Source organism: Hydractinia symbiolongicarpus, chromosome 10, assembly GCF_029227915.1.
Source record: "Hydractinia symbiolongicarpus strain clone_291-10 chromosome 10, HSymV2.1, whole genome shotgun sequence".
Classification (NCBI taxonomy): domain Eukaryota; kingdom Metazoa; phylum Cnidaria; class Hydrozoa; order Anthoathecata; family Hydractiniidae; genus Hydractinia; species Hydractinia symbiolongicarpus.
In genome coordinates this window covers 3,896,548-3,914,249 of record NC_079884.1, presented here as the reverse complement: position 1 = coordinate 3,914,249, position 17,702 = coordinate 3,896,548, and the positions used below count along the sequence as shown (strand labels likewise).

The 17,702-nt window shown below is 32.9% G+C and overlaps 3 protein-coding genes across 3 annotated transcripts; 1 reads left to right on the top strand and 2 right to left on the bottom strand.

The window, feature by feature from the left end:
* Positions 1–337: 337 nt before the first annotated feature.
* On the bottom strand, positions 338–4,280 carry LOC130662847 (uncharacterized). Its single transcript, XM_057461789.1, has 7 exons — positions 4,184–4,280; positions 3,779–3,837; positions 3,074–3,200; positions 2,677–2,846; positions 2,466–2,573; positions 1,187–1,318; positions 338–636 (listed from the first exon to the last, which is right to left on the bottom strand). Exons 1-7 carry the CDS (start codon positions 4,192–4,194, stop codon positions 473–475), a joined length of 771 nt encoding a protein of 256 aa, XP_057317772.1. The 5' UTR covers positions 4,195–4,280; the 3' UTR covers positions 338–472.
* Positions 4,281–6,124: 1,844 nt separating this feature from the next.
* Positions 6,125–13,195, top strand: LOC130662850 (40S ribosomal protein S5). The gene is made up of 5 exons (XM_057461791.1): positions 6,125–6,243; positions 8,234–8,367; positions 8,523–8,732; positions 12,422–12,649; positions 13,080–13,195. Exons 2-5 carry the CDS (start codon positions 8,242–8,244, stop codon positions 13,146–13,148), a joined length of 633 nt encoding a protein of 210 aa, XP_057317774.1. The 5' UTR covers positions 6,125–6,243; positions 8,234–8,241; the 3' UTR covers positions 13,149–13,195.
* A 1,622-nt stretch (positions 13,196–14,817) lies between these two features.
* LOC130662843 (uncharacterized) lies at positions 14,818–16,703 on the bottom strand. The gene has a single exon (XM_057461785.1). The coding sequence runs from the start codon at positions 16,474–16,476 to the stop codon at positions 15,085–15,087; it is 1,392 nt and encodes a 463-aa protein (XP_057317768.1). The 5' UTR covers positions 16,477–16,703; the 3' UTR covers positions 14,818–15,084.
* Positions 16,704–17,702: the final 999 nt, after the last annotated feature.

Below are 17,702 nucleotides of genomic sequence, written 5' to 3'. Positions count from 1 at the left end.
CTAACTGTATTCTCTTGTTATAACAAAACCTCTGTTTACAATACGGGTCACTTCTTAATTTTTCCGATCCCAATGTTTATTCTTTCTCCCGTTAAAGCATTGAAATTTTGAAGTCTCCTATTTAAAAGCTGTTCACCTTCTTTTCCGAAGTGGGACTTGGTCAACACACATTTCAATCTCAGAACTTTGTCACTCCTTAATTCTTCCTTGCTGCCTTGCGTCAGAAATAAAATTCACCAATTTCAATTTGTTAACACTCTCCCGAACAACAGAGTAAAGAATTTAAAGAATTTCCTCTAGCTGCGTTTATTTTACAAAAAATCAAGAAGACTAAAAACAAATTAAAAATAAATATTTAAATAAAAATTTATTACAAAATTAATATATACAGATTAAAATGGAAAAATAGACCCCATAGTGACATCAACATTAATTTGTTACTAAACTTGACAGTTGTCAGCCAGTCAATCAGTCAACATGGATACATATTCACATTAGAATGTAACGGTTTCGCAATTCTTATATTTCTTGAAAGACCAAGCCTCAATCTTCCAGGTGTTAAAACTTTACTGCTGCTAAGAACGGGACTGTTTTTGTTTGGCAGTTGTTTTGGAGTTACCGATCCTTTTTTATTTCCTGAAACACATAAAATTGTTAAAATTAGAATTTTACTGATTAATAAACGCGGCTTTTCTTTGCTTTATCGCTGATATATATAAAAATAAGTTACTTCACCATAATAAATTTCGTACTACATTCAACAAAGTACAAGTCTATTTTTTCTATTAAGAAAAAGTATTTTTTGCATGGAATTAATTTTTACGAGTAGAGTACAATATCGAGAAGATTTCATCCCACTGAAATCTAAATTATTTAAAATTATGCATCATTTGCGAGTCTTAAGCCGGATTTCCACTTAAAAATATAACGTATCATATCGTAACATATTATTTTAATTTCAATGATTAGTTCAAAGGTAACAACTCTTAATTATTCTTTTCTTTTGTTGAATTTTTGATACACGTACTACGACAAAAAATGTTGAATTAAATCCAACTTTTTAGGTATCGATACATATCACTCAAAAGATCAAGTTTGTCCAATCAGATCAACTGATTTCGGTACGATACGCGTATTTTTTTAAAGTGGAAATCCGGCTTTCATTTTAATGACGTAAATATTATACCGTTATTATTCGTTGTTTTGCGTATATCCTCTGTAGGTAAATTGTTAATAGCTACATTTTTCTTGTTTTCTTTATTTTTGACGACTGGTTTTGATACTTTCTTTTCCATTTTTAGCGGTGACCCATTTGATTCTACAACGATATAAAGCACATATGCTGAAAAATGTGTATAATTATTCAATATACCTAAATGAAATAGAATCTTCGCGAAAATTAATTGTCCCGATTTCGCGAATCGAACTTTGCAATTTTTTAAAATTGCAAAGTTCGATTCGATTAATATAGTCTCGATATAAATTTCGCGAGGACATATTTTTTGCGAATGGCCAATCACTAAGATTTAAGGGAAGCCCATTGAAAAAAAATGACTCGCAATTCCTTGTATATTTAAAATCAAAATATTTATGAGGTCGAAAATTGATGAATTTAAGCCAACAAAACTACTTATCCCTGAATTTTGCAAAAAACAAGGTATTGACAAAAATTCACGAGAACATCGTAAAAGGTGACTGTGGAGATTAAAGCATTTCGCAAAACGTCCTAAACTCGTGAAATTTAATTCTCGCAAAAATTTATTCCATCAAGGTAAATGAAAACTTAACAAGCGGAAACAAAAAGTTAGGCTTATAACCAAATTAGTAATTTTTTTAGTTTCCACGTACCTTTTACTTGTCTAGATCCATTATTGAAATCTCCCACAAAGTTTATTTAAAATCATTACACATTAAGAAGGGGGTACAATTAGATGGCAACTGAGAGAATTTTTGCATGTTTACGTTCTGACTTTAAATTATCTTGAAAATTTTTACCACAATTAACCGCCCTTAAATAGGACCGGGTAATACCTTACGAATAGGAAGAAAGATTAATTACGAGTTTTTCGTGAAAATTAGTTCCCGCGAAAATTATTGCCAAACTCGCTAATCCGAATTGCAAGTTTTAAGTTCGAACAATAACCCTATCGAAAGTTAATATACCCGATTATAAGAATTTTGTAGAGTTTTTTAGGGGTAGTTTCGAGTAATAGCCAATATCTAAGGCTCTGAAAGGTATGGGCCCTAAAACTGTGTTATAAAGGTGCCTAATAGATAAATATGAGTCATAAAAGTATCATAATCATGCAGCATAGCAAAATATTGATAGATTAGCTCAAAAATAATACTAATTCTTTAAAAAAAAAATCTAAAATTTAATCTTCCTTAAAATTCCTGACATTTTTTGATGGTACAAAATTTTCCTGACATTTTGACCATATTATCAAACGCTCTTTTATATATACCTTCTTTTATATTACTCTCTAGGGTGTCTGACTTCTTATCATCATGTCTTATAATTAATACAGTATCAGCAAGACGACAGGAACTGGACGATTCCTCTTCAGAGCTATCTAAAAATAAAACGGAGAAGTGGGATTTATGAAATTCCTTCTTAATACACCTGATATGATGTAAATAGAATCAACAAATTGGTAAACATTACCAATCTTATACCTTCAAGCGGGACACTTTTTCTTTTCTTTTTTAATAAATTAACAACTTCCTCTTCACTATCAGATATACTAATAATATCTTTCTTCTTTTTGGTATTTAAACTATTGCTTCGAGATACTTCAATTGCTGTTAACACATCTTGCTCAAATAAAGCCTCTACATTTGAAGTGCTAAATATCAAAGACATGAATTAGAAAGGAATTGGGTAATAAACAAACAAACAAAATCCTTGCAATATAGATGAAAAAAGGGATCCTTTTCCAATATTATTTTGTTGAACGGTTCTAGAAGTATTGTTGTTTCTTGCTAACATAATTAAAATTTTAATATAGAACATTAGAGCTTTTGCAGAATATATAAAGTAAAAGGTAAAAGAAAAAAACATGAAAAATCTTACCGAGACGTTCTGTTTGAAGCATAATTTGACTGATTCTTTTTCACAACTGTTTTCTTATTTTGTATATTCTTGTCTTTTATTGTCTTCACTTTTTTAGTAACAGAAGGAGGAGAATCTTGAAAATCATCTGAGAGAGATAAATGCAAAATTTGAAATTTGCCTTAAGTGGATAAAATTTGCTGAGGATTGAATTTGGCGAACTTGGCGAATTTCGTCAAATTAAGTATCTGTCAAAATTTTGATAACTGACTGTTCGCCAAATTAAATCCTCACCAGATGTTAAAAAAAAATGTTTTTTTTGTAATCAGGAAAAAAAAACGTTTTTCCCCAAAAAAGAAAACTTTTTTTATATTCATAACAAGTTTTGTAAATAAAATTTATTTCTTTGTGTCATTCGCTAAAATAAGTCCCTGCCAAAATAAATATTTTTTTGTATTCGCAAAATTAAATCCTCGCCAAATATTCCATTTTGGTCATTCGCCAAATTAAATACTCGCAAAAATTTATCCACGTATAGGTAGGCTAATTGTATTATCAAAAAAAAGAAAAAAAAAGAATTTACTATATATTAAAGCATATAAAGAGAGAAATCAGAATTCAGTCTAGTATAATTCTATGAATACTATGATAATGATTTTACAAGTATATAGTTTTTATTCAGCTTTTGCAGATATGTGGCACTAACTTTTATTAGATTACTATTACCTTCGCTATCGGACTTGCAACTTGTAGAAAATTTGCTGTAATCCACCCTTTTCAAGTTCCTAAAGGTGTACAATTATTGATACTGAATTGTCAATTTAATTTAAATGCTGCTGTTCTGTCAATACAATATATACAGAAAAACAGATTTTTCAAAAATTATAATAACAGAAATAGCTTTACAATCAACAAATATGAGTCGACCGACTCAGAAGTTTATTGACTAGTCACCTGGAAATAATAACTTTAATTTACTTTCCTTGAAGTTTAAGAGGAGCATTTTTACTGTACAAGTCCCTCTGCCTTTTTCAGAACAACTTTGAGCTATATGACCAGTTCCTGAAAAGAAAATTAACTCCCAGGGTGTTTCTCAGAAAGGATGCAATATATTAAGAAAGAAAACATTACCTACGACTCATTTTTTATTTAACAGTTTAAGCGCGTTGCCATTGATTTGCAGCATATTAAAGCAGATGCAACATAACAATTTATAGTTAAACTGAAAGAAAGCAAGAAATATAAAATGTTGTTTCCTCATTTAATTGTTGCAAAAAATTGACCTAATCAAGGGTATTTATATTTTTGTGCTTTTTACAAATTTTGGCTAGGTTTGCAAAAATAAATACCTGCTAGGTATTATTTAAGATTCTTGTAAATTAATAGTCACATTAGAGTAAAAAAGAGCACAACTTTATTTGGACCATTTTGCAAAATTATATAAAAAAAGAACCAAGTGTACTTTTGTGAATGTTTTATCCCAAACAACTATTATTCCAATTTGTTTTCCAGGGGTGAGAAAAATTATGGGTCTCCTAGCAAAAATACTATTTCCAGGTTTGTAGTTAGCTAGCTAGTTAAATTTCACGATTAATTCTGTTAATTAGGTCTGTTTTCTTTTGTTTTTTTTTTGTTTTTTTTTTGGGGGGGGGAGAAAATAAACATTCCATACAGTTAGCTATAGTTATAGATGAATTTCAGCGTGACGTTACTTGTTTAGTTTTCAACGGTAAGCTTTTTGGCTCTGGCATTTGCGAGGATTTGGTGAAAAGAGGTCTTTTCCTGTGGTTTCTTTTTACGGAAACAATGTTTGAGTTTTAAAACTTTTAAAGAGTGTAGATTGATGCCCTCTGATTCATTTGAATTCATTTTAAGTCCGAAAAGTCCCAATTATGAACGCTGCCCGAATTGTGTACGGCAGCTTTCCCTGTTTACAAACAAGGCAGAAAGTACATACTCAGGACTGGCCAGCCATTGCATCAGGGTTCATAATTTGGTCACCACGACATAATCAGGCCAAAAAAACATAATCTGGTCATCCATACATACCCAGCCATCCTGTTTATAAACAGACCGGGTTCGCAATCTGGACCAGAACAGATCCAGGTTAACATCATCAAATTTTAAAAGAGCAAATAAAAACTTTTGAGAAAAACAAGTGGCATATTTGGATCTATTAGCAAAAATTATAAAATATATGAAATTCTGAATACCATATGATTATTAGAAAAGGACTTAGCTAGCTATTATAATTTGAAGTTTGACCATGTAATATTCAACTGCAGTCCAAAATTTTTATTGCAGTTGTTTTGCAGGGTTATTTCAATATTTCTTCAAAAACATCAAGTTTTCGGCTACTAATAGAGTCAGTTATATATACAGAGTATAAACTTAAAAAAATTGCATGTTCTCATAAAATTTTGTGCTGAATTCAAATGTTGTTCATCTTTGTTAAAAACAATCAAAATATTATATTTTAGGCATGTTACCCAGATGCAGAATTTTAGCCTTCACCATCCTCTCTCATTTTTTAGTAATTCGTACCGCATTAGTTGTGGCGCTGTAGATTAGTGGTTATAGCTCTCGTACTCTGTGCGGGAGACCGGGGTTCGATTCCTCTTGACGGCGATTCAACATGGGCGAGTGAATGTTACCATAGCCCCGGGTTTAACCCAAGCCATGTGAGGGAAATTGGGAAGATGGCACACTGTGTGGGCTGTTGGATGTTGCCGGGAGTTGTCTAGTAGAGCGCGGGCTCTAATTGGGTCTGCGTAGCTCAAAATGAGCATTAAATACTCTAGGACTCTCAATCTACGCCATGGCCCCTCCTGGAAATAATAGACAGGGTATATCCCTCGATATTTGTAAGGCTAGCCATGTAAAATATGCACATCTATCTATCTATCTATCATATTTTAATTTCAGCGATATGGTATATTTTATACAAATATGATAATATAACATGCAAATTGAAGGACTAGTCAGCTAGCAACAGCTAGTTTTTCTTCTTCAAGCTTCCGTCTATCCTTTCCTTTTCTCCCGCCGTATTTTAAAAAAATAAGTAAATCAAAACTCTAACTTGTTTCCAGGACTTTGCTATCGCACGCGGCTCGACGGCCCTGTACTACCACACATGTACTCGGTGGTTCTTTCTTTTTTACTCGTTGTGGCAGTACCTTTGGCAAAGGAAGGTAAGTTAATGTTATCTTATTTAGAGTTCTAATTAAATAGATCAGTAGCAGCAAAACGTAGCTTTTAAGTCACGCAAACTTTGTATTTGTATGCAATAACGTCTTGAAATCGATGTGTAGCTAAAACAGTATTTTTATTCTTAGCTAGTTAGTAAGTATAATAAAACGTCTGATTTTAAGTGGAAAGGATTTTACAGGCTGAGTAGCTAGTTAATTCAAAATTTACTATCGACAGTACAGAATTATGTCTGTATTTTTCAGTGAATGAAAAGCAAGATTGTTTGAAATAGCAGCTAGCTATAGATGAATACTGTTGTTTACATTTCCAGCAGTAAGCTTTGTATGTGAAGCAAAGTTATTTTTAGTCTATTTCATTACACAAAGGCATTTGATAGGACTTTAAATAAATTCAAATAAATAACGTCACGCTGGAATTTATGAAACAGTTCTGGACTCCTGAAAACGCCTGTATATGTAAGGCCAATCCTTTTATCTGAAAACTCGTGAACTCGCCAGAAGTTTCACTACACATACAGGGCCTCTATTAGTAGTAACTGTAATGTTTTATGAAGAAATTACCCTACAAATCAACTGCAGTGAAATGTTTAACTGCAGTTAAATATAAGGGTTTAAAAATTAAAAACTTTAAATTACAATAGTCCTGTTCTATTAATCCTATGGTATTTAAAATTACATATCCTATAGATTTTTTGTTGATAAATCCAAATATGCCACTTATTTTTCCTTAAACGTTTTATGTTTCCTCTTTTAAAATTTGATAGTGTTAACTTGGAACTGACAGTATGATGACTTTTTTGAAAACTCTACATCAAAAAAAAAATTAAAAAAAGTTTCTTTGTCATACAATCACAGTATATCTGCATTTATTTTTTTCCGCAAAAATTATGTAATGGACTCTTGGTTTAAAAGGCTCAATGTCCTGCTGTTAACAAACACTCCTGTCATTAGGAAAAGCATGTTTGGCCCATGAAATTCATGTTTTGATAAACAAAGTAATGTTGATATAAAGTCTGTGTTTTTCTAACAACAGTAATTTCCTGTAGGTTCTAAGATAAAGCATTAATGCTTTACTCTAACCAAAAAAATGTTGGTTGTAGCAAAGCATGCAGGCCCAGGTTGATAGTTTAAAAAACACCAAAATTGCCTGAATGGCTTTTTGGCCGTTTTGGAACAAGTCAGCATGTCTGACTACAGTTCAGCTTTGCTATTGTGGTCAGAAATGCTAACTCTCTTGTTTTTGGTGGGAAACTTTCGTAGAAAACAAGAATAAAAACAAATCAGGGTCACTAAATTCTGTTCCCAGGGCTTTTTTATGCTTAGATGAAATGATGGACTGTCTATTGGCAGAAAAAGCCTTAGGGCACTTTTACAGTATAAAAAGCTGGGTTTTTATACTGTAAATGGGTTGATCAGAGGATGCAAACATACATTTTTGATAGTGTCACAACTCAGACTAAAACTGTACTTACCACTGTGTAACATAAATCTACTGTATAAGTCACATACTTGCCAATTATTATTTTTTTTTGAATTGGTGCAATAAATTTCTTTAAGCAATAAAATCTCACAATAAAAAAAATAAAATTCACCAGTTTCATTTTCCCAGGGTAGTTGCTAGACATCCCATTTACCATCTTATGTTGGCAAGAAGCCTTGTTTTCAGTATAAAATCTTCTATGCATGCCCAGCTTTTCAATCTGTTCTTGTACAAGGTTCTAGGAGGAAAAGGAGGGTAAGGATTGCTTAAAATATAAAAATGGATAAATATAATTACTTAGTGAAAGGCAATCATCCAAATTTTTTTAGGAAATGATGCTTAACTATCATATATTGCTTGAACAACTAAAATCACAAATGTCCAGATTTCCATTCTCTCCTTGTTAAATGTGACAAGGTTTCCATCTACAACAGATCAGTTGTCATAACCAAATTTTTAAATCTAATTATAAATTATTAATCTGTTGTTTAGGTTAAAACATGGAAGAAACTTGGGGAGAAGCAGGTGATGAGATTGAGGAGCCAACAAGCATTGAACTTCAAGATATTAAATTATTTGGCAAATGGGATCTAAGTGCAATTGATATTGCTGATATTAGTTTGACCGTAAGTATGATGTCTTATTAAAAGGGCCCACTCTTATTCTGGTTACATTGGAAAAACAACCACCTAAAAATCTGCTTGAATGAAATAAAGAAGATATTTTGGGAAAGATTATAAATGTTTGGCGTGCCTGCTAACAATTCAATATTTTCTCTTAGGATTACATTGCTGTTAAAGACAACCATGCTGTCTATCTTCCCCACACTGCTGCTAGATATGCTGTGAAGCGTTTCAGGAAGGCTCAATGTCCTATCGTTGAGAGACTAACCAACTCTTTGATGATGCACGGTCGCAACAACGGCAAAAAATTGTTGGCTGTTAGAATCGTTAGACATGCCTTTGAAATTATGCATCTCCTAACTGGTGAGGTATGTGTGTTTTTTTTTAATGTAATAATTTTAATGAAATGTTAGCATTTAAAATGTTTTAATGCACCTAAAGCTGCAAGTGATGTATTTATATTCTTAGTGATACCAAAAAGGTATTTGATAATCCGATCGATAGGACTGATGCAGTATTTTAAACATAATATAGGTTTTTTTAACAGGATATCAAATCTTAGTTGTCCTACCAATATTTTAACAATATTTGAGAAAATTCTTTATTGATAGGTATATACTATATGTTTTGCATATGATGTACACACAAACCTGTGATACCTTTATGTATAGGTGCATGATAATCAGATCGATAGGACTGATGCAAAACATGTAATTATGCTAAGATTTTTACAACTCTGTGTTTGCCTACCAAGGTCTTGACTGCTTTGTTAAATTTCTGACTGCACTTTTTCCAAAGGGATAAGTTATGCCATTTATGTAAAGTTAAAAATGCAATAAAAAAATATAATCACAAAGCTTAAGTCATATTGAAGCAGTCCTTGAGGAATTTGATAAAACGAAGGTTTTTTAATTCAGCATTTCCTCTTGTTTTGCATATGATGTACACACAAAATTTGTGATACTTATAAGTATGTGATAATCAGATCGATAGGACTGATGCAAGACTAAGAATTTAAGGGGAGGGTTTCACCATTAAATTGTTTTAATTATAATTCCTAAGAAACTACTTCAATGTGACTTAACTTTGAACTTGAGTCTTTGTTGTTATGGTTTCACACTTCAGTGTCATCCCATAATGTTATAATAGTGATTTAGAAGGAACTGTTATGGCAACAGAATTCATACTCAAACCCATAAATGATTGAAATTTTCACCAATCAATCTATTACTCATTTGCAGATTTATGTTATTTCAAGTGATTAAATGAATGTGGAGTTATGTTTAAGAACTTGTTGAATATTATTGAAGCTAAATTCTTTCTTTTGCAAACAATTTTTCCCTTAGGTAAATCCTCTTTGTACCCTAAAGAGTTCAGTAGGCTTAATCCCTTTAGCTTGTGGTTTCCAACCAATCTCAATATCTCACAATATCTAATTAATTATGCATAGGTTCCACTGAAGAAAAAGCTTATTTCAAAGTAAGAGATTCAAAACGTTGATTAGGTTTCTGAAAATAAATGTTTCTGATGTTTTTGTTAAGAAGATGAAGAAAATGGGAATCAGATTCAAAATAAATTAGTCATTACCTCAAGGAAACACTCAGGGATATTTTTGCACATTGGCTTCCTTCCTCGCCTTCTCGTAACTCCTCGAATCTCCTCACATTCAAAACGTCTTTTTTTTGTTGTGTTTGTATTTAAAGCAAAGTTTCTTAATTATTTTTTGTAAGAAAATAATGAGACGCAAGTCTGTGTGTTTTTTAATTTCTACAAGTGCAAGTTTTTCTCCCCAAATCTCCTCAGGTTTGTTAACAAAAGCTTCTCAAAAGTCCCTCAATTCTTCTCAAATTTTGTTTTGAAGAATGAGTGGGAACCCTGTTAAAGCAATGAAAGATATTGAAAAGTTGCTTATGGAGGTAGTGCAACGAAAACTAGATGGACAAAACTCCTACAAGAAAGTAGAAAATATAGAAGGCAGATTTGACACTCTAAGAAATATTGCGTATAACAGATCGTCCAGAAAAATTGAGTATACTTGAAAAAAATAAAACGATTTTCTAAGTAGATTTGATTTGTTTGTTATACACTTTTTTTAAAAGAACAAGGAAATTTGGCTTCAGCCTGAAGTGTTCCTATTTTTTCACTCGTGCAGCCTCATTTTTTTATAAAAAAAGTGTATACGTAAACTAAAATTACAGATTTTACAATTCTATAAAAGCTTTGAATCCTGTATATTTTCCATCTTTTTCTGGGAAACTTTCAAGAATTTTTTCCACAATGCATGGCGGTAAAACAACTCTACATCCTTTTCCCAGAATTTCATAGTAATGCACCCAAGTCGTATATTCTAAAAAGAGTATATGTTTTGTTGTTGTGGAATCTAGGACTTACAAAATGTTTTTATTTTTAAGTATTCTTTGACTGACATTCAGTAAACGAACTTTTATGTAGATATGAAGTAATTTTTTATATTTGTTTTGAAAGGTAGTATAATAAACTTACTTCTTAAAAGAATTTTATCCTTAAAATTATTTTGATACCTGTGATGTCTAATGCTTGCTGTCTCTAATACGGTGCGATTTAAACAAAGAATTTTAAAATCTTTATGCAAGGTAATACATGTATTCTCTTCCAGCTTTTCTCCCAGTAAAGTTGTAAACTCCAAACAACACTTGCATTCTTCAACAGTAATTAACTCGTCTATATCACATTTTTTGCACTTACACCAATGTAAGTTTTCTAACCTGCTTGAGTCTAAATCCTCATCCTCGTCGTCTGAAATATCATTCGCAGTTTTTGATGAACAAATGTTTTTTAACAGACTTTCAGTATTTTCAGGTTCGTTATCATAACAGCCTTTGCAAATACTTTCATCTGTTTCAGAACTATATACTTCGCTATGTTCACTAGCACAACTACTTCCTTTGCTGCTATCCATGACTAAGTGATTTTTAGTCTCGTGTCTCATACCTCGTAATTCTGTATGGTTCACAAGGAACCGTGAATGGACTCGCGGTTAATTTCAGAAAACCTTAAAACTTTAATTCGCTAAAACAGCCTAAATATTGAAAATTAAGTGTTAATTTTTTTTAATAGTTTATTTAGATGTTATACAACGTCCTTAAGTTTTTTTTTACAACATTTTTTTTACCTTAGTTTCCCTTTAAGAATACAAGAGATATGTTTTAAGCCAAGGCGTTGCTTGTATTCTATCTATGGATTTCGAGTGTCAAAACTGGCTGAAAAAAAGTGACTCAGGCTTTTTAAAAACGTTTCACATTTTGAAGTTTGTGTTACTTTCATTAGCCAAGTTGTACATTACAGTGTTGTTTAGTATATGATATAAAGGTAGCCAGGGCGTTGCTTGTATTCTCTCTATGGATTTCGAGTGTCAAAACTGGCTGAAAAAAAGTGACTCAGGCTTTTTAAAAACGTTTCACATTTTAAAGTTTGTGTTACTTTCATTAGCTAAGTTGTACATTACAGTGTTGTTTAGTATATGATATAAAGGTAGCCAGGGCGTTGCTTGTATTCTCTCTATGGATTTCGAGTGTCAAAACTGGCTGAAAAAAAGTGACTCAGGCTTTTTAAAAACGTTTCACATTTTGAAGTTTGTGTTACTTTCATTAGCCAAGTTGTACATTACAGTGTTGTTTAGTATATGATATAAAGGTAGCCAGGGCGTTGCTTGTATTCTCTCTATGGATTTCGAGTGTCAAAACTGGCTGAAAAAAAGTGACTCAGGCTTTTTAAAAACGTTTCACATTTTGAAGTTTGTGTTACTTTCATTAGCCAAGTTGTACATTACAGTGTTGTTTAGTATATGATATAAAAGTAGCCAGGGCGTTGCTTGTATACTCTCTATGGATTTCGAGTGTCAAAACTGGCTGAAAAAATGACTAAAGCTTTTTAAAAACGTTTCACATTTTCAAGTTTGTGATATTTACATTAGCCAAGTTGTACAATATTTGGGTTCGAATGTATGATTCAATAGTGAATCGAACATCAAATATAATTTTTCCATTGTTTACTGATTTTATATTTCATCCTTTTTTAGAATCCAGTCTTAACTCTTTGCAACGCTATCTTAAACAGTGGACCACGTGAGGACTCTACCCGTATTGGTCGTGCCGGTACAGTTCGTCGACAAGCTGTTGACGTGGCACCATTAAGACGTGTCAACCAAGCCATCTGGTTGTTGTGTACTGGAGCAAGAGAAGCTTCCTTCCGAAATATTAAATCAATCGCTGAATGTCTAGCTGACGAACTTATCAACGCATCGAAGGTATGATATCTACCCTACTGTAGTGACCAAATTTATTACCGACCAACTAATCTCGCTGTCTTTACTTGACCAATTAATTGTTTTTGTACATTAAGACACAAAATGAAGAGGATATATTAGTGTACATCTTGGTAGACTTCCTTGACCAATTAATTTTTTTGGCAGATTCCTACTTTACATTAAGACACAAAATGTGTTAAGAGATATTTAGTGTACATCTTTAGTTGAAATTATGATACAAAACATGACTTAGTAGACTTCCTTGGATGTGGCAACATTAGTAAAGTCTTAAAAATGACTGAATTATGTGCATGTGTTTAAAAATGTTTAATTAAGTTTTCGCCGTTTTGTTTGACTTGCATGGATGCGGTGAAAAGGTCATGTAGAACCTAGACAACCTTGTAACCTGTCTTAAATGTTTTGTATTTAGGGATCTTCCAACTCTTACGCCATTAAGAAGAAGGATGAATTGGAACGTGTTGCCAAATCCAACCGTTAAAATGTATTTACTCGTCTAAGCAAAGAGAACTACTGTGGTGAATTACATACATTATTATTATGATTTCCCTGCTTGATGTTGAGCTTCATGTACGCATATGTATATTTCATATCTATATACATGGCATTGTAGTTTGCCGACATTTTCTAGTTTAGCTACCACATTGAAGCGTACACACCGCTAATTGTAATCTGATTTTGATGCGTTCCATGTCGTAATTCTGATGCCTTTCCCATCAGTTGTAATACTGATGCACGGTGCATACCACCAAATTTGATGCGTGTATCACTAATATGCGCTCGATTTCTCTAATTTTAATTATACCATCAGTTAAATGCTAATGCGGAGTGCGTTCGTGCTGCATATTTCATAAATTTCGGAGAGACTAGTCATTAGCCGAGGGAAAAAAACGAGAATAGTTCGCACGTATATTTGCAGAAGTTTTTTTTAAAATCTGCGGAAATTAACCACGAAAGAACAATAGTACGCGTTTTGTTTCAATCTCATATATTCTCTGCGGGCTTAACTACTACCAGCAACAATACGTGCGAAAAATTAACAGCCAAATTAAGCGTGATACTCAACTTCACCCCACGTCCTCAGGATGAGTTAAAAATCTCTTTAGTTGGTTATACCCCCCAGCTATCTCGAACACACCATGAACCGGACAAAACGTTCGAGATGTTTTAAGGCAGGGTTTTAACTTTTTTGACGAGTTAAAGTATAACTCAGAAAAATGAGAATGTCAAAAGCATGCAACCCTAAACATACGAAAGATTAAAAACACTCGAAAAACATTTGAAAATTGAAATAGCGTTTGAACATACGAACATGCTGAGTTGGTTTCCCAGGGAGCGACATTTTCTGAAATTTTTGAGATAATGACAAGTTCATCGAAAGGGACCAAAAATGTTTGAGATAATGAATAATTCGAGATAGTGGGACAAACCTTGCTAGTGAGGCTGTAAATACTGACAGGACCAATGTTATTCGAGATAACGCATGCTCGAGATAACAAGAGTCAACTGCACTTCGTACTTTTAAGAAGATCTCCAGCGTAGCGCTTAAAAATTAAGTCCTGCAGTCGAGATTGATTGCCAATCAGTCATAAAACATGATTAAAGTTACGAATCGATTAAACGTGGATAGTGATTCTTTGCAGCTAATTACAATATCGCATTTTTTAAAAGTCCCTTTTGGTTTCTAAATATTTTCTGTTTTTGCTTCCGAAGAGGTTAAAATGACCTCAACAAAATGTGATCTGAAACCTATGGTATAAACACTAAAAACAATGTAGCTACAATAATGTGTAGTATAAATCTGTAAATTTTCAAAAAATTAACGAAAAAATTTCGTCGACAAGCTGTTGACGTGGCACCATTAAGACGTGTCAACCAAGCCATCTGGTTGTTGTGTACTGGAGCAAGAGAAGCTTCCTTCCGAAATATTAAATCAATCGCTGAATGTCTAGCTGACGAACTTATCAACGCATCAAACACATATAAACACTAAAAACAATGTAGCTACAATAATGTGTAGTATAAATCTGTAAATTTTCAAAAAATTAACGAAAAAATTCCCCTTATTAAAAGTGTAACACAAATATCCAGGTCGATAAAAAAATTAACTAGTTAATTTAAAACCTGTAATACATAAACACACACGCATACTTCGTTTTCCTTGTTTTATTAACGCGAAAAAATTGTATCTTCCTGATACGGTTCACCTTATGCTAGGCAGGCTGCAGAGCTGTTAATACTGTGAATGTTTATAAGAAAAGAAGAGAAATGATTGTCAATAAACCCATCATTATCAAAATAAAGATAAACATATTTCCTGATTCACGTTTTTTTAAATACTCTTTGTAAGTCAGATGAGTTAAATCGCTATTTTTTTTACAGGCACTCGCGTAAATTTCCTGGAATAAGTTATTTTTTCAAGTTGTAGTAGATAGAGGTAGTCGATTCATGCCCAAACTTGTTTTTCTTTTAATTAAAGTTTTTGGCCTTCCATCGTCGCCATATTGAATATAACCACTTTCACTGACACTACTTTTGCGATTCTTACTAACTCGGCCATTTTGACTTGTGCTCTGTATTCTATCCACACTATCCGGTCTAGCCAATGGAGTTCCTTTTAAAAATGTGTCTTTTTCTTGATCCTCTTTTAGTACTAATAACCAACTCAAATCGTAAAAAGATGTCGAGTTTGAACCAATCTCTCTGTTATTAACAAAAATTTCTCTTAAATCCTCATATGTGACTTGCTTGCTGCCTTCTCTAATGATTGGTTTATATAGCATTAATGACTCAAGTTTATTTTGAAGTATTGTAATTCGTTCGGTACTATTAGCCAACTCGGATTGATTAACTACAATTGAGTGACTACTACCCACGCGTTTTCTGTAAGGGATTTTATTGTTTATTCTTCCAAGCGACGAACGACGTTTTTGCAGAGGTATCCTCGGTTGGTCTTCAAACTTCGGACATGTTTCTTCTATTTGCTGCAATTCAGTAGCATCTTTTTCCCTCTCTTTCTGATCTGACTCTTTTGTTTCGATATCCTTCTGTGTATTTTTGTCTGAGTTTTCTCTACGTGACAAACTAGAACTTTCCCCCAGCATTCCCTGTCGATCTTTTTTACGCTTAGATTTTTTCTTGTGGTGAATTTTTTTGTGTTGAACTGACATGTTGATTATATTGCGAAAGGTGTGACCAGGGTCCACCGATAGTGGTCCTATAATAGGTTCTATGGCCACACCTGCGGAAGCATTTCCAGTTTGTCTCAAAAATTCTGAGATGCTCACTAGATTTAATCGAACAGCTTCGGCATAGGGTGTTAGGCCAAACTTATTACGCATGTCCACGTTTATCCCAAACTGAATTAAGGTATTAACTAGTAATTTGACAACATCCAGATCTTTTGTGCGCACAGCATGCATCAAGGTACAGTCTTGGTTATGATCTAAAATGCCATATTCAATCTCCATTTTATAATTTTTTATCAGAAAGTTAAACATTTTAACCTTATGGTGTTTGCAAACCCAGGAGATTAAGGTTAAGCCATGTTTGTCACACAAGTTAAAATCACAACCTTCTCGTAACAACCAGCTCAATATGTTTAATCGCGCTTTATAACTCTCATCTGGAATATTACAAGCAATCGATAAAGCAATTCTTCCATTTTTACCAGTTAAATCGACACTGCTGTTATCGAGTAAATATCGTGTATTAAATACGCTAACATAGTGGATACTTTCATAAAGCCTTCTTAAGAGTGGGTTATTTGTTCCAGACCAATAATTTTGATACTCCGTCATGTTCTCCATCGTACAACGTAAAAATTGTCAACACAAGCAAGAAAGAAAACACAAAGTTTATATGTGCTACCAAAGAATAACAAAGCACAAATAATAATTTTTGTCAATTACTTTCGCGATTACATTTTCTTGCAACAACACCTTGGGGACTAACATTAATATACTCCAGTTGCTATGGTAACATGGAAAGCAATGATCAATATTGCTTGATATATTCTTAAACTGCTCGTAGTATGATTAAAAAACAAAGAAATAATTAGCTATTGCCAATAGGTGATACTTTTTGTGCTTTTTTTAATTTTTTTATCCATCCAATCTGGTTATATTAGGGCGACTAGCTTCAAAATATATTCTGAAGCAGGGTTTCCTATGGTCAAGCAGTGAGTGTCTTACCGGCATTCTCTACCCGAGCCCTTTGAGGTAAACCTCCAAAGGTTTATCTGAAAGAGCTCTGGGGTCGAGAATGGGACAAATGTTTACCTTTTATTTTGCTAGTTAAGCCGATAAACATCTCCCTTGATCTTTCATTACTGGCAACTAAACTAGAGTACATAATTTATAATCTATGCAAATGGAAACCGGGTTACCCCTCGACCTTGTCCCCAGGGATCTTTTTCTTGGAGAGTATAGCTGAGTAGAGCGCCAACAAAGAATTTAAAACAAAAGGTAACGTGTGCCAATTTTACGTCTTGCATTGGAGTGTTATAATCCGTAAAATGCTTTAAAAACATCCCAACTTGACATTTTATTCTGATGACAGCTTGTATGTGTAAAATTGAATAAAAAACGAGTAGAATGATTAAAAAGTGGGTCAGAATTTATTTGCACAATGATAGGAAATTATTGGGTTTTTATCTGGGATACAAGGATAGCCCGCTGTAAGTGCTTACACCCTCGAAACGATCGCGTCTACAACACCGCAAATATTGTTTCAGAATTGTTAACCATGTTGAAATTAAAGCAATCATGATAGATATGCCATATATTATTTGTGATTTATTCTTTTTCACGATAAGTGAGTCTTTTTTTGTCTTTTGGTTACCATTCTCAATCCCAAGTCAATTTAAATAAATTTAAACATTTTCTTACAAATACAACTGTTTCGAAATACACTAGATGATGAAATTAAAAAAACATTGTTGTAAGCATAATATACTTGAACAAACCGTTTCAATCTCGTCACCAGGGCGCCTTGTTTTTTTTGACATTGATACGGCGATACAAAAAGAGATGAA

Coding starts and splice junctions, on each gene's coding strand:
- LOC130662843 (XM_057461785.1), bottom strand. CDS start 16,476: ATGGAGAACATGACGGAGTATCAAAATTATTGGTCTGGAACAAATAAC.
- LOC130662847 (XM_057461789.1), bottom strand. Junction 3,201..3,778: donor TTGCAAGTCCGATAGCGAAG/GTAATAGTAATC, acceptor TATCTCTCTCAG/ATGATTTTCAAGATTCTCCT. Junction 637..1,186: donor CAAAACAACGAATAATAACG/GTATAATATTTA, acceptor TATGTGTTTCAG/GAAATAAAAAAGGATCGGTA.
- LOC130662850 (XM_057461791.1), top strand. CDS start 8,242: ATGGAAGAAACTTGGGGAGAAGCAGGTGATGAGATTGAGGAGCCAACA. Junction 8,368..8,522: donor TTGCTGATATTAGTTTGACC/GTAAGTATGATG, acceptor ATTTTCTCTTAG/GATTACATTGCTGTTAAAGA. Junction 8,733..12,421: donor TGCATCTCCTAACTGGTGAG/GTATGTGTGTTT, acceptor ATCCTTTTTTAG/AATCCAGTCTTAACTCTTTG.